Here is a 23730-nt window from a genome sequence, read left to right on the forward strand (position 1 = left end):
ATCTTCTGTGCCACCACGTACTCTGCATATTCGCGGGGGCACTGATTTTGCTTCAGCTGGGGATCACCTTCCCGCAGGGTGGTCGATACAGAGGGACAGAATGCGCTTTTAGAGGGGCTCTTAGATGGCCAACCGGTACTCATAGGCAGCATTTATACACCTAAAACTGAACTGGGAATATTCTGGGACTCTATGTCGGGCACCTAAGCCCAGGTTACAACATCGTCATGGATACTGGGAGGGGATTACAATGGTGTGCTCACCTTTCCCTAGACAGATCCCACCCTCTCCTTCCCCACTCCCTGGCTAGCACTCAGATGGGGACAACGTCCATTGATCAATCTCAAGGTGTCCAATTCTTGGCTCCTGTAACGTCAATTCAAGATGGAGGGAATCTACCAGCTGAGAGATCTTCTTCAGATCTCGGATTGGATGGTATGGTTAGACCTAAAAGACACCTAACTGGCGGTTCCCCTTTTTCCACCTCACAGATGTTTTCTGTAGTATTAAGACATAATATCGAAGTAAAAATATAGAATGGACATAATATCGAATAAAAAATATAGAATGGACAAAATATCGAATGGACATAATATAGTTGTTAACAATATCGAATTGAAGGTAAGTAATATCGATTGTCAAAATATCGAAGTTTAAAATATCGAAGTTTAAAATATCGAAGTATATAATATAGGCATTAAAATATATCGAATTTTTAAAAATATCAATTTTTTTAAAGTGTTTTGTATGTTAGTTTATGTGTGAAAAGTGTATATTATTTTTGTAATGTATGTTTAATTTTTTTTAAGTAATGAATTTTATGTTATTTAATTTTTGCGTAATTTAATTCTTTAGCGGGTTGTGGGTTCATAGGGGAATAGGGTGGGAAGTAATTTAAATATATTAAATTAAATGTCAATTTTTAACAATTATTAATTATTTTTAATTTAATTTTGCTCTTTAATTCTGTAGCGGGTTGCGGGTTTATAGGGGAATAGGGTGGGAAGTAATTTAATTGTAATTAGTTAAATATTTGTATTTGTTTATTGGTATTTATTTTGAATTTATTGTTAATACATTTGTAATTGGTAATTAATTTTTATTAATTGGTAATTAATTTTTATTAGTTAATTAATTGATTATTATGTTAATTTTATTAATTTGATTTTCCGTAGCAGGTTGTGGGTTTACAGGGGAATAGTGTGGGAAGTAATTTAATTGTAATTAACTGAATATTTTGTATTTATTTATTGGTATTGATTTTTAATTTATTGTTAATACATTTTTAATTGGTAATTAACTTGTATTAATTGTTAATTCGTTTAATACATTTTTAATTGGTAATTAATTGTTAATTCGTTTTTATTAATTAATTCTTTGATAATTATGATATTTTTATTAATTTATTTTCTGTAGCAGGTTGTGGGTTTATAGGGGAATAGGGTGGGAAGTAATGTAATTGTAATTAATTGCATATTAAAAATACTTTTTGTGTATTGATAATTAATTTACTGTTAATTAATTATTAAGTGGTATTAATTTGTATTAATAATTAGTTTTTGTTATTGAAAATTAATTAGTTGTTAATGAATTATGAATAGGTAATTTATTTTTAATAACGAATATTTATTTGTATTTCTAATTAATGAATTATTACATAATATTACATTGGTAATTCAATTTTATTAATGTTTTATTGGTATTGATATTTAATTTATTTTTATTAATATATTAAATCATTACTTTCCCTACTGTTTAGGTCACTGGAGTGGGAATAGTAATTTTTACCCTACCGCTATCCAACGCTTTCCCTACTGTTGCACTCACTGGAGTGGGAATATTAAATGTTACCCCTACGCTATCCAACGCTTTCCCTACTGTTGCACTCACTGGAGTGGGAATAGTAATTTTTACCCTCCCACTATCCAACGCTTTCCCTAGTGTTGCACTCACTGGAGTGGGAATAGTAACTTTTACCATCCCACTATCCAACGCTTTCCCTACTGTTGCACTCTGTGGAGTGGGAATAGTAAATTTTACACCTACGCTATCCAACGCTTTCTCTACTGTTGCACTCTCTGGAGTGGGAATAGTAATTCTTACCCTCCCCCTATCCAACGCTTTCCCTACTGTTGCACTCACTGGAGTGGGAATAGTAATTTTTACATCAACACAGTATATACCTATAGTCTGTGAAATGTGTCAAAAAAGCACTGTAAAGTGTGTCTCTCAAACTACCACAAGTGAGTTTAAAGGAAAAAAGGGAAGGGCAAGGCATCCCTTAAGGATAAGATCCCTCACTCACCCGAAGGTGACATGCTTCATCATTGGGGTCCTCCTTACCAATGTTGAAACCCTAGTCAACATTGGGAGCTACTACTTCTGAGGATTTAAGGAAGGAGCTCAGAGATGTTTTCAACGATGGAGGCTAGAATGGTAATCCCAAATGTGAGCTGTGGGGTGTAGTGAGGTGTGCAGCGCTGTGAGAAAAAGGTAAGTGAAGGTTATTAACACTGCCTAGGTCCAATCACCGATCAATACTTTATTAGTGTGTTGTGCCTGACAGGATTAAAAGAAAGAAAACAGCACAGTGGTATGGATTTAAAACCACTGTCACTCGATGGTCAACATGTTTCAGCCTCCAGATCACTATCCGTGTATCAATGGCTTTCTTCAGGACCAGGTTATATACGTGATAATGCTGCTGCAATGTTCAATGTGAAGAAAATTTCATATAGTAAAGGAAATTTATACAGAACCGGTATTCCTGCTTGTCTTTTCAGTCAGGTCATACCCAGGTATCTGCAAACAAAAAACCACATGATAGAGAAGAGAAGAGACACACTAGAAAAATACCGTGCTTCATGAACACTTTGACACCACTTGTCAATAAATCACAAGTGTCATACTGTTTACAAGCTATTTTCAGTATCAAGGACTTACCCTCATGAGTAGGATATTCCTGCCTCACCTCTACCTGGCAGACTGCTCTGGAGGGAGGCCCCGCTCTGCGGGGAAAATAATATGTGTAAGTGTATAGAAACAGTACACTTATCTGTATTAATACATTAATACACTCAGTATAATACATTAATACACTTAGTATCAAATGAGTGCTTCATATAGAGCACAAGTGGTGTCAAAGTGTTCATGAAGCACGGTATTTTTCTAGTGTGTCTCTTCTCTTCTCTATCATGTGGTTTTTTGTTTGCAGATACCTGGGTATGACCTGACTGAAAAGACAAGCAGGAATACCGGTTCTGTATAAATTTCCTTTACTATATGAAATTTTCTTCACATTGAACATTGCAGCAGCATTATCACGTATATAACCTGGTCCTGAAGAAAGCCATTGATACACGGATAGTGATCTGGAGGCTGAAACATGTTGACCATCGAGTGACAGTGGTTTTAAATCCATACCACTGTGCTGTTTTCTTTCTTTTAATCCTGTCAGGCACAACACACTAATAAAGTATTGATCGGTGATTGGACCTAGGCAGTTTTAATAACCTTCACTTACCTTTTTCTCACAGCGCTGCACACCTCACTACACCCCACAGCTCACATTTGGGATTACCATCCTAGCCTCCATCGTTGAAAACATCTCTGAGCTCCTTCCTTAAATCCTCAGAAGTAGTAGCTCCCAATGTTGACTAGAGTTTCAACATTGGTAAGGAGGACCCCAATGATGAAGCATGTCACCTTCGGGTGAGTGAGGGATCTTATCCTTAAGGGATGCCTTGCCCTTCCCTTTTTTCCTTTAAACTCACTTGTGGTAGTTTGAGAGACACACTTTACAGTGCTTTTTTGACACATTTCACAGACTATAGGTATATACTGTGTTGATGTATTCGTATTAGGGATAATACCTTTGGTCTATAAACGTCCCTTCTCGACCCCCAATCTACGGTAGTGTGAGAATAGTAATTTTTACCCTCCCGCTATCCAACGCTTTCCCTACTGTTGCACTCGTGGAGTGGGAATAGTAATGTTTACCCCTACGCTATCCAACGCTTTCCCTACTGTTTCACTCTCTGGTGTGGGAATAGTAATTTTTACCTCTACGCTATCCAACGGTTTCTCTACTGTTGCACTCTTTGGAGTGGGAATAGTAATTCTTACCCTCCCCCTATCCAACGCTTTCCCCACTGTTGCACTCACTAGAGTTGTAATAGCAAATGTTACTCTCCCGCTATCGTATGGTAAATATATTGTTTATTTGTTATTAATATTACGTTATTATATATATATATATATATATATATATATATATATATATATATATATGTATTAAAAAATAATAAAAACAATTTTTTTACTTACATTATTTATTAATTTTAAGGTTATTTAAGTATTTTAAGTATGTTTAAGTTAATTATATTTATTATTTCATTGATTTTCAATTACTTTTAAGACATAAAAAAATTGATATTTTGACTAACTATATTTTTTACAACGATATTTTTGATTTGATATTTTTGTACTTACCTGTTTGGAGATAGGAATTCGGTATTTTTGCATTCTATATTTTTCCCTCGATATTTTGGTAGTTCTATATTTGTGTAATCGATATTATGTCAGTGATCCGTTTTCTGTAATTCCATTGGGGAGAGCAGAACTTCGAGTTTGTTGGCCTTCCTTGGTCTACCATTGGTCCCTTGGTGCTTCACCAAGCTGTTGAGGCAAGTCATCGAACAATTGCGGGCACATTGCATGAGATTGACTGTCTACCTTGAAGATTTTCTAATCATGGACCAGTGTTCCCGACGCCTTCTAGGCTACTTACAAACAGCTATAGATCTGCTGGAATCGTTGGGTTTCATCATCACTATGGAGAAGTCAGTCTTAATTCCAACACAGTCCATCCAATTCCTGGGCTTCTTGATAGACCCAGTATCGGCATCTCTCAGCCTCCTGGCTTGGAAGGTGACCAAGATCAGGCACGAGCTTCGGCGAACAATCTCCAAGTCGCAGATATCCCTGAGTCAGTTGGCACAGTTTGTGGGGCTTCTGTCGTCTTCTGTCCAGGCCATTTTTCCAGGTCCTCTCCATTATCATTGTAGGAGAGTAGGGTCTGCTTCCTATGGTTACCCCCACTTTTTGCTGTGATTCTCTGGTTTTTCAACTTTACTGTGGACCTGCTAATCAGGCCCACAGCCCAGCTGTTCTCTCTCTAAATTGATAACATGTACTTTAGGTACATACCAGATTGGTTACTGGGTCACCCTTGTGAGCCCCTGTATAGTGTACCATAGGTACCCAGGGCATAGGCGCACCCTAGGCCTACCAGGGGCTGCAGCATGTATTGTTCCACCCCTGGTTTGCCTTCCAAACTGACACCACAGGTATGTTCACACAGCCTGGGTAAGGTGATATAATCACCCCGTACTTAGATATAGTATCCCTATATCTATATATACATATAGACACATATACACCTATAAATCACTCCTATGGCAGGCCTTAACAATCCTGGAGGCAGAGTGATTGGTTTTATGTGAGAGGGTGCCCTAGCCTGAGCTTAGCCCCTCTGCAGCTTTCGGAACCATCTCCTTATAGCTGTTCTATGATATAGCCATACCATATACTCTTAAGTGCATTATAATCCTCGCGGTTAATGCTAACTTTGGTTTGGCTTTATCAAAACATGTCGTGTAAGGTGTCAAACACTTTGGAATACTACCCCCCCCGCCCGCCAGTCCTGACGGTGGGTGTAGCATTCCACCCTTCTAGAGGGAGAAGACATGTAGTTACTGGTTTACCCGGTTAAAGTTAAACAGAACCTCAGCATCACAAAATGGATGCTGCTGCCACAGACACGAGTCTGACCTCCTGTTGCTGGACAAAGCTCTGGCAGGGGAGGCCTGGACAATAGGTTTCCTGTCCAAGGAGATGCTGGCACGTCCCTCGACAGGCTTTTGTGTACTGGGGCAGGGAGAGCTGCATTCAGTGAATGCTTTCCAGACACTGCCTGGGGCACACTAGGTGCTCCATGCATTTCCCAGTTCAAACCGGTTGCTGGGGCACTCTGCCCCAGCTCTGGTGCGAAACCGGACAAAGGGAAAGGGGTGTAACCACCCCCTTCCCAGGTCCACCCATAGGAGGGACTTTAAGGGGAGTCCAGCCCCTAAACGTAGTATAAGTATAGGAACCCAGTCACTAGGACTTTAGATTACCCTGGCCGAAACTTTGAAACATAAATCCTGGACCTTCGACATTCCATTTCGACTGGAAGACGGAAAACATCTCCCTTGTGGTCAAGGAGTGACCACCCTGTTCAAACAGGCACCAACAGCAACTTTGCTGGTCTGCATTTTCGAAGCTCCCGCCGGATCCCGAAGAATCTGCGACACAGGACATGGACTTCCAGATATCTCTGTCCCAACCTTCGCTCACAGCAAAGCTGAGACCCATGGCAGACACGAGAGATGTGGGACCGGAACTCCTGGTGATCCTGCATTTTACAAGCTGCACTCACTTCACGAGGTAACTTGCATTTGTGCATTGGGGTGCTTGAAGCCCCAGACCCGAGCACCAATTGCACCGAAACTCAGAGGCCCCCACTCCACAAGTGACCCGTGGGCCCCGCTTTTGCATTTCAGCTCGACGCATCTTTGCGGTTCCTAGTCTGTTGGCTAGTGAGCCCTCCGAAGACTTTCTTTTGAATCTACTTTGCTTTCCTGGTTGCTCCAGGTTTGCCCCAACTTCCCTGCAAAGGAGATGTTCCTCAGACCTTGCTGGTCTGCACCGAAGCCAATCTCAACATCCTGCGTGGGTTGCGTTTGCAAAGGCTTGTGGGGTCCAGTCCGGATACCGACACCGCAGTCAACTAGATCCTTTGTGGGACAGCTCGAATCCAGCTCCTGGTTGTCGTTGACACCTCCTGGTCCTCGTGGTTGAAGAGACAAACTTCACATCTTCACCTGAAATCACCCGACATATGGTGGCATCTTTCTATCGCCGCCTTGGTCACTGGCAAGTGACCCAGACTCTGTCCCTTCTGCTTTCAGGTTCTACAGATCTTCGAACCACCCTTGGATCCACCTGGACACTTTTCCTCTGGTAGCCTGCAGCACTTCTTTACAGCTCTCCATTGAAAAAGACGACGAAACCTGACACGAAAAGACACCTATGTACCCGGCTTCCCTGGGTGAGGTAACACGAGTACTCCGGTACTCCCGTGGGTCTTGACTCTCGAAGTGTCCTAGTTTAAAAGGGTTCCATCGTAGTCCATCCGGAAGTGTCCTTAAATTGTATATTTGTAACTTCTTCGTTTCCCATAGAAAGTCAATGGTAACCAGCGGCTGTGTTTAGACACTGCACACGTCTCCCATGGGCCTCCTACTTCCTAACCTTTGGTTGTTTAGAGTAGCCCCAGCGATTCCACAGGCCCCAGGCCTGCTTTCTAATTCTCTTGTGGTTCTTATACCACTATTTTAGTATATGGTTTGTGAGGACCCTAGGGCATAACGTATACTGTGCTACTTATCGTATATTAATTGAGTAACTTGTATTGTACTTTTACCTCTGACCTCATAAAGAGTGCAGAGGGGTTGTGGTGTTTAGAATAAATCATATATATTTGATATATACCTTGTGTGGTGTCCTTTCACTTGGTACTCAAGGGATTATAATTGGTAAAACAGCTTGCTTAATAAGCTCTCTGATTAGACTGGTGCAAGGTGCCCACTAGAACTAGTGGACATCATACGCCAGGCTAACTTCTCACAATCATGAGATGCAGCGTATAAAAATCTATCACCTCAGGAAGAGTGTCTCCTATGCCCCATTAATTCCGCTCTCCAACGAGGCGAAAGAGGAGATGAGGTGGTGAATGGCTCACATGGAGGCCTGGAATGGCGGGGCTATTTTCAGATCCCAACCCGATTTGGTGATCGAATCCGACGCCAGCAGCTACGGGTTGAGCGCTCGGTGTGGGGATTTTTCAACCGGAGGAAAATGATCTTCCGCAGAGCGGGCTATTCACATCAACTGTTTGGAGTTAATGGCGGGGCCCTTTGTCCTCCAAGGACAGGCTAAAATGATCTTTCCTGCTGAAATGTGGCGGCAGTCCGCTATGTCATTCACATGGGAGTGACCCGGTCGAAGGCCTTGTCGGACCTCACCTGTACCCTTTGGAAGTATTGCCTTGCCAATCAAATTTCTCTTTCGGCGGAGCATCTTCCGGGGCATACCAATCAGGTAGCGGACTGGCACTCCCGTCATTGAAAGGATACAAGTCTATGGAAATTGCACCCTACCTTCCAGCAACTGCAGGACCGGTGGGGTCCATTCTACATCGTCCTCTTTACCTCCTGGCTGGATTTCCTACTCGTCAGATATTGCAGTTTCAGACTGGATCCCCAGGCGGTTGCCACGGATGCCTTCCTTCAGGATTGGAGCATGGAGAAAGCCTACGCCTTCCCACCCTTTGTGATGATAACACGGCTGGCAGCCCAGGTGCGCAGGCAGCAGGCTAACTGGGTTGTGATTACTAAAACTTGGAGATCGCAAGTCTGGTTTTCAGCGATGATGGAACTTTCCTGGGATTTTCCAATCCCTCTACCCCTATTTTCAGATCTCCTCCAGGATCCCCAGGACAAACCTCACCCATTGATACTAGAGGGATCTCTTCGCCTCATGGCCTGGAGGGTTACTGGGAACGTTGGAAAGTCCTGGGAATTTCACGAGAAGCTACCTTGTTGCTCGCAAGGGCCTGTGTAGATAGCACGGACAAAATATACCATTCTGTATGGTCTAGATGGCAGGGTTGTTGTCCACAACACCAGGTGGATCCCGTGGGGGCAGACCTTGTCCAAGTCTTGAATTTATTGGCGAGCTTGGTCGCCCAGGGTTTTGCCTACAGATATGTTAACACCTTTCGGTCTGCAATTTTGGCGGGTCATTTCCCGGTGGATGGTCGTCCTGTTGGGAAACAGCTATTGGTTTGTAAGTCACTGAGGGGTATCAGGTTATTGAATCCACCAGAGCCACGGTACTCAGTCCTATGGGACGTAAATAAGGTCCTTTCCTTGTTTCAATCAAGGCCCTCTAATAAATATCTATCCAGGAAACAGCTTTCAGCGAAACTGGCGATGCTCTTGTGTCTTATTCCTTGTCGAAGTTTTTCAGATGTACACGTCTTGGACATCACAGGAAGAGTTTTTACCCCAGAAGGGGTGACCTTTCATATTACTAGGACGAAATGTAATTCCACAATGGTGTCTTACCCGGCTTTTTCGCAGGTTCCTAAACTTTGTGTGGTTCGCACCTTAAGAGGTACAAGGTGGTCACGGACGAGCTGAGACCGCATGGGGAGCGGCAATTATTGATTGCATTGACGGAACCTCACAAGGCTGTTTCCTCCCCCACGACTGCCAGATGGGTCAGATGGGTTATGCAAGAGGCGGGTATTGACACTTCCCGCTTTGGGGCCCATTCAGTCAGAGGGGCCATGGCTTCCAAAGCCTTTGTTCTGTGGGCTAGATTGGAGGACATCCTTAATGCTACGGACTGGTCGTACAAGTCCTCTTTTAAGACCTTCTACTTTAAACCAATCCCTGCTCTGGCAAACGTGGTGGTGGATCAGCTTTAAACTAGTCTAATTCTCGCCTCTGGGTCCTGCCATAGTAAAGGACAGTTTACATTCTATTAAGGACACAGAGACGAGGATTAGCCCGCCCGGACGTTACTGCCCTTCCTAAGGGAAGTTAAAAAGTTCAGTAATGTGAGTTTTGTACAAGTTCAACAAATGCTTGACTACTGTGATGTTGATATTGAATTGTGATATATTTCTCTCTCTATTGATTAGATTACTTGTTTAATGTAGATACCGGTGACGGGCACCTTCTCACGGTTGTTTTGTTGATTTGTAGGTACGGATGTCTGTAACACAGGAATAAGGGGACAGAATGAAGCGCTTGTCGCAGGAAGAAAGAGGAAGCCACAGAGTAGACCGGGACCATTAAGTGGACTATACCCATTCTAATTGGACGATTATTTTGTAATTTTTTCCCAGTGTCTCATGGGCAATGTCATTTTATCATCTTATCAGTTATTCTTTGAAGGCTGCTGGTTTAATAAATAAACAAAGGAAAGCCTAATCCTGCCTCCGTGTCCTTAATAGAATTGAAACTTTCCTTTATGGATGCTAAGAAATTTTTCATTCCAACCCATATTCTACTAAATTGGCATTATAAGAACGTTACATTGATGGTATTTTTTTATCTAGTAAGGTTATGAAGAAGCTGTTATGTTTGCACCTTAGATTAACCAACCGATGAGTTTCTCAAATTGACTATGAACAACAGCAGAACAGAGTTTTCCTTCTTAGATATGATAAAAACTACTGACAATAATCTCAAATGTGAGGTATGCTACAAACCCACTGACCATAATAACCTTTTACAATATGACAGTTGTCGCCCAAAAGCTCTATGGGACAATCTCCTGGTTGGACAATTTCTGAGGCTACGATGGAACTGCACAGAGAAACAAAACTACAGTCATTACGCACATTTGTTAACTAAAAAACTGCAAGCGCAGGAATATCCAAAAAATCTAATGCAAAGAGCACCTAAAAGGGCCTACAAAAGCTCCAGAGACTTAATATTGCAGACATTACAAAAACACCTACTACTGACCGTCTTACTTGTGTGACAACATATGGGACCCATTCTAATGTAATACAGAAAAATGTCAATAGGAACTGGAGTATTCTTACATCTAGGGCACTGAGGTTTGAAAAACCAATGTTTGCTTTCCAAACGGGGAAAATCTATCAAGGATGAGCTGCTACACACATGCCTCAGAAAAACCTATGATCAAAAATAATCTTGTCACTGGGTGGAATCTTCCACCCCTAGCAGGAAATTCGCCTTGTGGACATTGTAAATTATGCAAATTTACAAGAAGAATAAAAAAAAAAAACTTAGTGATACATGTACCAAGGGTTCTAAGACAATTTACTAACTGTGATTCTGTGAATGTAATCTATATGATAACATGTCCTTGTGTTAAGATACCAAGATACAGAGGGATGGCTACACTTAAGGGGAAGACAAGAATTAATAAACACAGGAGCACCAACAGGTGCAAAAAGACCTACAAAAATGATGTGGCACCTTCTTGAACAAGTCCACATCGAGAATGACATAGAATGGACAATTATCGATCAAATATCATCGAGTGTGGTGAACATCAATAATTAGCTTTTATAATGTGGAGTAAAGGTGGATCTACCACCTGGGGTCGTCAAGTAGGGGCCTCAACGATGATGTACAATGGACACAACTTTAATTGGAACACTATATGGCCACGTGTGAGGTTGTCACCTTTGAGCTGTTTAAACATTTATCTTGCTCCACCCTCCCATTCAAGTCCCCTCTACCTCTCTGGGAGATTTTTACCTCTTAGAAATATGAACACTGATTGGACTTTGACCCTTTTTACAATTTTATTACTGATTTTCTTTGTGTGGGGGTATAATATAGACCCCACCCCCCATAAACACTTTTGTGTTTCTGTTATTTGTATCTGAGTATAACATTATTCACACTTTTCATCAGTGGGTTTGGTCGATTGGTGTTCCTCTATAGAAACCAAGCCATTTGTTTCATCTTGTTATACCACTCAAATTGAGTCATTAATTATCCCCTCAACAGTCCATTCTTGAATGATTAGTTAGTCCCTATGACTACCTCATTTATAAATTAACATTTTAAGTTTAGGTTTGTGTGCTCTTTCTTCATGGTGCGTTCACCATACACAGCAAAGACTTCATTTCCCATGTGTCTGAGTGTTTGTACGTCATGTATAGGTTACATACGAATACATGTACATGATGCAATGCGTATGCATTATAAAGGATCGCATATTCTGCGTCTACTTCTTCCAATAAACAGCAGTATGGGGATACCGTAGTTGTTGGTGTAAAGGACAGCATCTACCACTTGACAAAGTGTGTGCCCGGATAGATTGATAGAGGCTACACACTATAGTAGTCGAAGCGCATTATTTAATCCCCCAGATCATGTACAGATGTAAACTAAGGGTCTGATTCACAAAGGCAAACTTAGAACTGAAATCTAAGTTTAGACCTGACATCTACTTTAGACCTGAAGTCTAACTTTAGACTTCAGGTTTTAAGTTAGAATCCAGGTCTAAAGATAGACTTTAGATCTAAACATAGACCTCAGGTATAGAGTTAGACTTTAGGCCATTTTTACATTTTTAATATTGAATTTGTTTGTGTGGAGGCATAATATAGACACTCCTATAAACACTTTTGGGTTTTTGTTATTTTGATCTGAGTATAAAAGTATGTGCACTTTTTATCAATGGGTTTGGTCAATCATTCTTCTACAGAAACCAAGCCACTCATTTCATCTTGTTATACCACTCAAACTGAGTCATTAATTATGCCTTCAACAGTCCATTTTTGAAATGATTAGTCACTATGAGTATAGGTTTGTGTGTTCTTTCTTCATGTTGTTTTCACCATAGAGAACCATAGAGAGCACAGACTTAATTTCCCATGAGTCTGAGTGTTGATACCCCATGTACAGGACACAAGGACACATGTACCTGATGCAATGCAATGGATCAAGTGTTCCACATCTCCATATTCCAATATAAGCAGTATGGGGATACTCAAGGTGTAGGTGTAAAGGACAGAATCTACCTCTTGACAAAGGAGGTGCCCTGATGGTTTGAAAGAGGCTACACACTATTATAGTTGAATCTCTTTATTAAATACCCCAGATCACACACAGATATAAACTAAGGGCCCGATTCACAAAGGTAAACTTAGACACGACTTCTAAGTTTAGACTTGAAGTCTAAGTTTAGACCTGAAGTTTAAATTTAGACTCGAAGTTTAAGTTTAGACTGCAAGTCTATCTTCAGATGTGAAGTCTAAGTTTAGACTGGAAGTCTAAGTTCAGATCCGAAGTCTAACTTTAGACTTCAAGTCTAAATATTGACTTTAGAGCTAAACTTACATTTCAGGTCTGAAGTTAGACTTTAGAACTAAACTAAGACTTCAGGTCTAAGTTTATATTTGTGAATTGGGACCTAAGTGTATACGAGCGATAATATGTGATCTCATTACATGGCTATTTCCCTTCCCATTAGCCGCATTATATCTTCCACCACTGAGGACTATGGGAATTCATCTGTGTGTCTTGTCTTCTATTTGTGCAACTTTTTAGTTTGTCCATTTGCAGAATGGTACCATTATACTACTAGCTCATTTACATGTATATGTCTTAACCAGTACATATATGACAGTATGTATTTACAAATAACTACTTTTCTCTTCAATCATCAACAGTCTGTAAGCACAGACAACTATCACTTAGTCTTGCTCAGTCACTGGAAGTTTCAGTGGGCATTTCTTTGGTTGTGCTACCCTGGCCATCCCCCAAGTAACATAAGTCCCCCAGTCCACCACTGCAGACTGGTAGAACAGTTGTGCACTACTACCCCGAATCAGCCATTAAAAGCAATGGCAAAGCCACCACTTCCCCTACATATGTCTGCGTGAGTCACCCCTCTGGCTGGTCTACAGAGCCCAAATGGCAGGGCACAGCATATGGCACAGGCAAGACATGTACTTTACATTTCCTGAGAGTAAAACATGCGTAATAACAGTTTTCACTGGGTCGCTCAATTGGAGAGTGCAGGGTTACACACTGACTCCTCAGCTGTGCTAACGCCTGACAGGTGTGACCAAAAAAGTGAGCCTTCCAAAATAACAAACAACTGGCTGCGATGTATCTCATGTCGAAATTAAAGTAACTTGTTTCAGTGTGTAGCTTTAGCCAAGCTGCCACTTTGTTGCCTTTAAAGGTCCTGTACCTTCCCGGGAACACATGGAGCCTGCTCCACAAGACAACTTTCTGTCCTCTTGCAGAAACGTGCTAATGACTTTCAGGAAGGAGACAATGAGAGATTGCAGGTCAGGGAGGTGTCACCTCCCTCCTGCACAGAGCCGCTTGATTGTTAGCTCCAAAAAACAGGCTGCAAGGGTGAAGTCGCCTTGGAAGTGCAGATATGTACTACCAGGGGGAGGTCTGCCCCATTGTTGCGATAGACAGGCTGGCATGGGAGGCGGAGGAGAAACCAGCTGCTAAACCATAAGTAAGCCACACCCCAGGGGTAGGCTAGTGAGGTCTGTACACCATGAGAGGGGTCTTGCCATCTTGGGAGTGGGAAGAATGGTGCATCCTGGGATAGTCAGATGCCACACTACACAGGAAGTGGTAACCAGGTGGGAGGGAACCTGGTAGCCCATTTGCTATCAACTGCATCGTGCCCTGAGGGCACTTTCAGAGCATAAAGACTGCACCTCTGTCACCCAGACCTCAGAGCTCAACAGAGTCGAAAGAAGGACTGAAGGAGGACTACCCTGCTGCACCGAGGGACCAGCAAAAAGAGGCTGCCCAGATGAGGACTGCCCATCCTGTACCTGGTGGCTAGCGAAGAGAGGGACTTGTGCCTGCTGTGCCCTTCTCAGGGAGAAGCGGTCTCCAGAGACCAGTCAAGCCAAGAGAACTCCAAGGGCCAGCGGACTGGCCTCGTGCTTGCAGCAGAGGGACACAACAGCTGAAAAAGCCTTCTAGAGCAAGTTGGTAGCCCTAAGTCCTAAAGCCGCTACCATCGCCGCTGTACAGCACTGTGGACCAAGACCTGTAGCACAGTGTTGCACCTAAGTTTTCTGAGTCCGAGACTGCTGTCGGACAGTTGGTGGACCCACAGAGGGAAAGTTATCAACTCAGAAAGGACTGGCCAATGACCGTGATAAATGGCAACTCATAGTCCAGTGGCAACTAGAGTTCGGGCAGAAATGAGAGGACTTTGTGGGACGGCGACTCTGCAACCAGGGCTCTCACAATGTTTGTGGACTGAAGAATTCCTGCAGGAACACCCCTGTCGACTGCATCACATTCAAAGCATCCTTGGAGCATCTACAGCATTCTTTAGCCCTTGCATCAGGACCACTCCATAGGAATCCATTGCAACACGGATAAAGTACCTGGAACTGCTGAAAGACTGTTTCCTCTGTGAAAGTAATGTTTTTCAGGACCTTGCTGGTCCTCATGTAAAGCTCTCTGCCGGAGTTGGTTGCCTAATGTACTTCTAAACGACAGCATTGATACTTACCTACTTTTTTTAAAAAACGTTTCTAAGTGTCCAACTCGTTGACTTTGCCAAGGCTTGTTCACAGTTGAGTAAAATTGCATTGATTTATTACTGCTAGTAAAATCTATATCTCAGGAACCCTCTGGTGAATCTTTATCATTCTACTGTCTAAAATCTTATAAAAAATACAGTCTATTTTTATGAATTGGCCTCGGATTTCCTGAGTGTTGTGTCAATTTCGTCTTCAATTTTTTGGTATTGCTTAACTGGTTAACACATATTTGTCTGTGTAAGCTTTGCTGCTCAGTGCCACAGCTACCCAGGGTTGAGCTGAGGATTTGACAGACGAAATCTACTGGACCTAAAGGGGTTGGTAACTGTATTGCATGGTGAGGTCGCGCAACCACACCATATAATACACCCTATTTATTCACATTAAAAATAATCGAAACAGCAAAATATAAGACAACTGTGCCTATAAAGGCTGGATATTTTGGAAAGATCACCACACATCGAAATTCTCCCTACATACTGAATAGCTTGTTTTAGTCGAGGGACGCCAGTGCTGCCAGGATGGCACTCACTAATGCGGAAGGGAGATCCAAAGCCAGCCGTCAACAGTCACTGCTTAATCTCCAAGCAAGGACGTTGGAGTGCAGGCTTGGGTGCAGGACCCTGCCCTGTTGTTATGACAAGAGGTCCTTCCGAAGAGGCAATTGGATCAGAAGACAAATGGTTATGGCCAAAAGTTCTAGATACCACACTCTCCTTGCTTACTCCGGGAACACCAGATTAATCGTTCCTGATCTTTTTCAGGACTCTGAGCAGGAGAGGAAAAGGTGCGAAGTCATACAGGACTTCCGAGGTCCAATCTAAGTGGACTGCCTTGGGAACTCAAATGCCCAAAAGTTTGGACACTGCGCGCTTTCAGCAGTGCCAAAAAGATTGAGCAAATGTTCTTTGTGTAGCTAGAAGACACCCGGTGCCACCTCTGAAAACTGAAACCGCAGGTGAGGGCTGCAGAACAAAGGGTGTGGAAATAGGCATCCTGCATTTCCAACACTACGTGCAGTCTCCTGGGTCCAGGGCAGTCAGAACTTGGGGCCAGGGTGAGTATTCTGAACTTGTACTTAGTGAGGAGAAAATTCTGGAGGCAAAAGTAGAGGAAAGGAGAGAGGCCTCTGTCCTTCTTTGGCATCAGGAAATAACAGGAATTACAACCAGTCCCAAGCTCTGATGCGGACGCATCTCGATGGCTCCCTTTTCAAATAGACCCTGAACTTCCCCTCACAGACTGGGCAAGAGGTGTTGTGATGTAGAATGTATATTCAGAGGGATCGAGAGGAGGTGGAGGGTGTATCCATTTTGTACAATTTGGAGCACCCATCCGTCTGATGTAATGCTCTGCCACCTATCGAGGTAAAGGTGATCTGACCTCCTACCAGGCGATTGCGCGCAGCTGAGGACAAACTAAAGCAGCATTACAGCAGGTGTGGAGGGGAGGCATGGTTTTGGGAAGTGTGTTGCCCCTGAGTGCCTGGACACTAGTGGCTGAACCCCTAGCCTCTACCTCAAAATGCTTAGGGGGCCTGCTGCAGCTGAGGGAAGGTCTGACACAGCCTCTGCTTGTATCCCCTTCCGATGCCTCAAATGGGCCGAAACTGGTGGGGAAACTGCCATAAAGGCGGTGCTTGCCCAAGAATTTGTGCTGTTACCTTGCTCTCCTTGAAGCGCTCCAAGGCTGAGTCCACTTTGCCTCTGAAGAGACATGTGCCACCAAATTATATATCCATCAGGGATAGTTGGACATCACTAGAAAATCCAGTTGAATAGATCCAAGCATGTTGCAGAAGCACCACACTTTTGCCGATTGCCCTACCCAGGCAGTCAGTACTGTTCAGGCCTGAGCAAATTACATATTTAGCAGCATCCTGACCATCCTGAATGAAGCTGGAGGTTGACCCAGAGGTTTTTTGGGACTGTTGCCAAGATCTTTGCCGCCATGTCCTGCACCGCATGCAAGTTTCTACCTAGGAGGCAACCAAGTTCAATGAAGGGAGGGCAATACTAGTGGAGATGAACTTGTGTTTTGAAAATGTTTCTATGCATTTTCCATGCAGTGTGATCAGAAACACATTTGGGTTCAGCATGCTCTGAATTACCATGCTTTCTGGCATAAGGTGTTGTAGGAGAAAGGAAGGATCACCTGAAGCAGGACTGTGTCTCCTCCCTATTTGATGGTTTACTGGTGGACAAGATCCTGGTTTTGCCCTGGTGCCAAGCAGTGTATCAGTCAGGGCCTTACTAAATGGTAGGAGGAGCTCCTATGTTGTCTATCTAGCAGTAGTATTTTGTAAGGACATTGCTTTTGGCCTTAGTAGTGGTAAAATGCAAATCAAGGACATCTGCTCCCCACCATAGAAAAGGAGGCAGACTCTTCAGTTGCTGGAGCGGGAGTAGAAGAGAGTTGGCCAGTGTCAGGTGAAGTTTGAGCCCACTGGCATCTTGTAGGTCAAGAAAATGGTTTTCGTCATTATAAACATTATTGTACTCATCATTAGGGTCAGGCAGGTCATAATGGAGCAGAAGCCTGAGGGTTGTAACTTCGGTGGAGGTGACGGCAGATTAGTTTCTAGTTCAAAAGGACTATCGCCACCCCTCACAGCTGATGTGTCTCTGAATCAGACTAGGCTACTGGGTGTGAGCTTTGCGACTTTGTTAGAGGTTGCAGCGGATTCGCTTCTGAGTTCGAAAGGACTATCGGCTCCACCTCCGGTGGCGTCAGCGTCGGTGCGGGCACTAAAACAAGGGGTCCCGGCATCATTCTTGGAGCCATAAAGAACATTAGGTGTGGTGCCGGTCCTGGAGTTTACATGATCTCAAAATGGGGGTCAAGGGGTACAGTTGGCCTTTGGAGTGAATTCACAGGCGGTAATTTGACTTGAACCCCCTTGAATCGTTAGGGCCTATAGGTGGGATCCAGTAGGGTACCGTATATTTGCAACATGGCATTCCTGAGTTCCATGATCTGTTGCAGCGTCACCGATGAACCCAGGAATGCAAGTTGCATCAGAACGAGGGCCAGAGCCTGGGTTTGCACCACTTTGCTATGTAACAGGCCTAAGTTGTGCGCTGACAGGCAACCTTTAATATTGACATACAATCTTATGGAAGGTTAAGGTATGCGAATTCTAGGACTTTAGTTGTCATATTGCAAGGTTGAATTTCTCAGGGTCCGGATGCCTGCCTGACCTTGTCTTTTCATGTGAAGGTCCAGCCTGAGAGTAAGCCTCTTGTGGGTCTGAGTGACAACTCAAGGCAGGAGGAGTACCAAGGTTGCCTGGCTCAGGTTGACCCTTCTAGGCTGAGGGTTAGTGACATTTGCCTGAGTTTCATCACCATAAAAAAAAGGAACGGGAGAGGTGAAAAGCATAGGCAAAATATATCCCTGACCGGTTGATCCATAGTGCATTGTCCATGAACTGTGGATGTGGGTACATGGTAGCGATGACTGGGCATTTTGCAATTCTTGGGGTGGCTAACAGTTCTATCTGAGGTGTCTCCCAACGCTGGAACTATGTGCGAAGAACCATGGGGTAGAGTCCCCATTCATGGCCTTGTTGATGCGACCTGCTGCTCAGGTCCACAAAGTCATTGTCCACCCAGGAGGTGCTCCACTATGAGGTGAATGCCGTGGCAGATAGCCCAGTGCCAGATCATTTTAGAATGACATCCATCCCTCAAATGCCATAACACATTTTTTAGTATGTTCTTCACGTATCAAGCTGAAGTCAGCAAGAAATAAAGCAGGCAAGACCAGAATTTAATCCCAGGTCTAAATCCCAGCTTCATGCGTCATTACCTTCCTACTCAAAAGGTGAAATACTTGTACCGTTCGAAAAGACCATGCATCACTGTAAGATCACAAGATGGAACAGTGGCACAGGACCCCGGCACTAATGCTAGTAAGGAGTGAACAGGCCATTAGACGGGCAAAGCTAATTGAGAGGCCTCTGGGAGGTAGGGCTCTGTGTAGCTGCAGAAATGCTGAGCCCAGGTCGCAGCCGTCAGGTATAACATGTGAAAAGATGCCTATAGTATTTTGTACTTTATAAATGAGCAAAGCCACAAGGCATGTGTTGTTGCAGGTAACACTGGAAAACCTTATTATCTTACATTTTTTTGTGCTATCGTAGTATAGTCACCATGATAATTTACACATCAACCAGCTCTCTATTCCCTTAGCATCAAAACCAATAGTTGTGTCTAGGCAAATTCTAAACTGGAAACACTTCCGGCTTGGAAGCTTTTTGGGCATTATATAACAAATTAAACTATTTAGTTATAAAAGTCCCTCTCCCATAGACTACTGAAACGCCTATACCAGTTGTAATGCCTCCGCATCTCCTACATATCCTGAACGTCCACTTTGGAGGAAACCCAGCCACGAAACACCCACCTCCTCCTAAACTAAATTAGATTTGAGCTGCTTCCATGTCATTTGCAAAAGAGAAGTTACTCACCCCTGTCAACAATAAAGCGAAGCTTCTGGATGACGGCCAAGTTACCATTGACTCGGTAGATTCCATCGACGTTGAGCCCTGCATAGAAAACATCAGGAAAGGGGAGTTCATTTTGGTGACTGAAAAAAATCTCATTCAAAATGTGCCCCCAAATCGGATTCTACGGGACCTTGAAATATTTAAAGTGATTTTATGTTTTAGTTTATAGGAGTGTGTCCGCATAGAAAGGTGTGGTATTTTAAAGGGGTGTGCATATGTCTATGTGCAACAAAGTAACTTTATGACCTTTTAAGAATAACTATGGGAAAGCACATCACTAGGTATTTACATTCATAAACACTGGGTACAGATAGCCTGAGGAACAAAGCTGGGCGGTAAATCTATTTGATGTTGACATATTGCATGACCAAAGGTACATGGGTGTTTATTGTCTGAGGATTTAGATTTAACAGAACAGACAGGTTTTTGTGCATACATGTTTTTATCCCCTTCCTGAACTTTTGGAGTGTTAACCTGCACAAGCCCTGCTGCAAACTTTGTAAGGGATACAGGAGCTGATGTTATCAGTAGGGGTGGGTGGAATTTGCGTAATCGCGTTACGCAAATCTCCGCAAAATGGTAAAAAATCTCCATGAACACGCAGAAATTCCGCAAACATGTGGAATTGCTTGTTCGCGATGCTTTTTTACTGTTCGCAATCGCTGTTTGCGTGCTCGGGGAGAAATATCTTGCGAACACGCATTTGAGAACGCGAACAAGCAAAATATTTTGCGAAGTCGCAGAATGCAGAATTTTGGGCAATTTCGCGTTCTCCTCGGAACGCAAAATTACACAAATTCTGCAAATTCCACGAGCGGAACGGGATTTACCGCCCAGGCCTAGTAATCAGATTGAGCCATGGCTACGACATATAGATGACTGGAGTGGCTGGGTATATTGCGATGATGCACCGAGGGATGGTGACCTATTCCCCCACCTCAATCTGACAAACATCTGTATTGACATTTGCCCAACGTAGTGCAAAATGTGTACCATTGTCTTAATGCTCCACGTTAGTGTTCAATTTTGCAACATGGAAGGAAAATAAAAGAAGCTAACCATCCACATTCCTTAATGAGACACTCAGTCTCATACGCTTGGTATGTGTACAAGACTTTCCTTTTCTACTTATTCATGTCCGAAAGGTGTCCCCCCGTCCTCCGGGACAGCTATTTATAATAACAAATTTTTTAAACATATGGTCTATGTCCTCCAAAAATCCTTAACACTTACTCCCTAAATGATAGGTGGTTTCTGACACAAATAGATATTGTTATATTCTGAAGTGTTTGACAACAAATACTAGGTTGCTTACTTTCAGTATCATTAATTCTCAAGGACACATAATCTTTCTGGAGAGCCCTTCCCCAAGTCTACAACTGGATTCAGACATGTTACAGTGCTACGGTCCACCCAGCAGCAAGTGGCCTTGTTCACTTATGAAGCGTGTTAAGCAGTTAGTGATTTTAAACAACCAGTTATGTCTCCTTGGAGGGATTGGGAGATCTTGCCCCACACTGACTCCTGAAGTAACACTCTGTTTTGATCAGTTTGGACCTCCACTGAATCACAGTGATGAGGGACTTCAACAACAGTTCAACTGTTTTGAGTTTCATAATGTTGAGATGGTTTCCGCCTTTTCTCTAACCACAAGGACTTTTTCCTGTTTGATCCATAATTTGCACTTGATGTGTCCATGACAAGTGTTGACGTTTTGGAGGGGTACATGGCATATCCTTCGGGAGACTTCATGGATCTTTCTAATACTTCACTGTTTTTTTTTTTAAAGGTGGATGTAAATTAGATTACATCCTACGAATCACTGGCTGCCTGAATCCAGTGTCCATTCAAAGCTTCCTATATGTCTGCACTCCTAATATGCTAAGTTGAATTAAGGAAAAGGAGAAACCATTTGTTACTTGCTAAGTGCTTTCTAATCATCCAATGAGCATTTGTACATGATAACTTACTGGACATTTTTCTCATATAGTTTACCCTTTCTGTTGATGGCTTTCCCTATTGATTGCACAGATCCCTCCTAGGAACTCAGAAAACCAAGCCAAAAATACCCCATTGAGTGAGGGGAGACAATAAACAATGAAGGCACCTACCTAAAAAGGCGGAGCAACAGAAGCACGTTTATGCACCTCGGCGATTGGAAAACAGGAACTGGGTAGTGAGAGTGGTGATACAATGACATGGAGTAGGTCTGGTGAGCAAGGAGAAGACACGCTGGGTTCATTATAAAAAATTCAGCATCCTGCCATTATGTGGAAAAAATATTGATGGGTGATGACGCATGGGTCGGAGACATAGCTGGAGTTTTAGAAGGAGATACTTGCAGAATTTCCTTTTTTGGGGGAAAGAAAGAATCTTGTGGAAAAACATTTGTTTTGGTCCTGCTCGTACGTTCATCATCGCCAAACAATTAGGAAGGAGACAGAGACAAAAAACAAAATTGTACAATGTGTTGTGCCTCGTGAATGTGTGAAACTAAGGCTAGGCAGATGCCTGGCAATGTTTTAGAAGAGGAGTGATCAACATGGCAGTAGTCTCTCTAAAAGAGTAAATAATGAGGCCTTCATAGCTATCTCATTGTATAACACAGCTTAATGCATAAAACAATGCATTAAAAAATTGTCTATTTTTACCACTCGGAAAATTGTCTGTTTTGGCATTGACTTACCCTACTTAGATTAAGAAAATCCAACAAAAAGCTGGGCACCCAACCTGTAATCTTTTCATAGAGCAATCTTAAAGCTCTCAGCCACCTCAGGGTCCAGTCTAGCATGAGCAAATGTTCCCTCATTTTAGAAAGGGAAATAAGGTGGGAAACAAGAATGTTTAGAGTCAAATGGAACTCCACTAATTATTTTTGCTTGTCCATTGGAGTCACCTTTTCCTGATAAAAGGACATTAAAATGGGAGAGATGCAAACCACCTACGGTACTTCGTCCTGTAGCTGATATATTTACTATAACATATATTTAATGAAAGAAATCCAAAAACTATGAATATAGAGACACAAATGGAATGTTTAAACATGGTACATTTGTGTAGCCCCAACTCGATCTGCCTTGAAAGTCACATGGAAGAAGAGATTTCTCCATACGACCTGGTCCTGCAGAATAATTAACCCTTTTTGAGAGGGCATGGTAGGTACACTTGGAGCTGTTCTGGGTCACGCTATCTACCTAAATCACAAAACGGAGCTTCTAAATATCCAGAAGATGAAGACTCCACTGGTAGAGACAAAGCTCTGCTGAGACTGAGATTGGTCCTGAGGATAAGAGAGACTGTCCAAAAATTGAGGAAATAGCTCCAACTATCACAAAGTGGAAAACTAGTGTAGATACAGTTTGTATATTAGAAATCCCAATTATGATGCCAGAGGCTGTCCCCAGAAGTATCCAAAAATCTAGAAATAATGGGGAGATTACTGATAAGGTGAAGATAAAAAGATCTGAAAATAAGTAGGCTTAACGGTTTAAGGTTGATTTGGGTAATGTCCACTACATTATAATATTTAATAGAGCAATGGGAATTAATTTGAAATGTTTGAAACATGCAGCAACAAAGTTGCTTCAATGAGTGTGGATATAACAGTGGCTCCATTCATGTGTTTTTTTCTTGCTTCTATATGGTAGCACTATTAATACAAAATGTCAATAAGAAAAAGTTACTTACCTGCAATAACAATCCGTCTGGTGGATACTCTATCTACATGCAGATTCCTCACCTGTAGAACAACCCCAGGTGTCAGACAGGATCCGGAAACTTCAAAGCAACATGGTCGCTACATTCAGTTGAAGCTGTAAGTGAAGTTAGGCAACACCACGGGGGCCACAAAGCATCCACCCCAGCACATCAAGGTCAGTTACCGTTTTTCCGCACATTCAAAGCAGATTTGGAGATTATACTCGGAGGGAATTTTTCTTCACAAATACATTTTTTCAAATTGCAGTACCATTGCTCTCCCGCCCCCTCCTGCATTGTAGGAAGTGTGCGGGACAGATGTCCA

At 42.7% G+C, this 23730-nt stretch overlaps 1 protein-coding gene across 3 annotated transcripts in view; it reads right to left on the reverse strand.

Moving 5' to 3' along the window:
- The window catches only part of ARHGAP9 (Rho GTPase activating protein 9), a 744735-nt gene that overhangs the window by 188294 nt on the left and 532711 nt on the right, over positions 1-23730 (reverse strand). For all 3 annotated transcript variants that reach the window (XM_078688987.1, XM_078688988.1, XM_078688989.1), the window contains one exon: positions 19671-19748. In XM_078688987.1, the coding sequence (XP_078545113.1) occupies positions 19671-19748 (78 nt within the window). The remainder of the gene's footprint in view (positions 1-19670; positions 19749-23730) is intronic.

Source organism: Lissotriton helveticus, chromosome 1_1 (assembly GCF_964261635.1).
Source record: "Lissotriton helveticus chromosome 1_1, aLisHel1.1, whole genome shotgun sequence".
In the NCBI taxonomy this organism is placed as follows: Eukaryota; Metazoa; Chordata; class Amphibia; order Caudata; family Salamandridae; genus Lissotriton; species Lissotriton helveticus.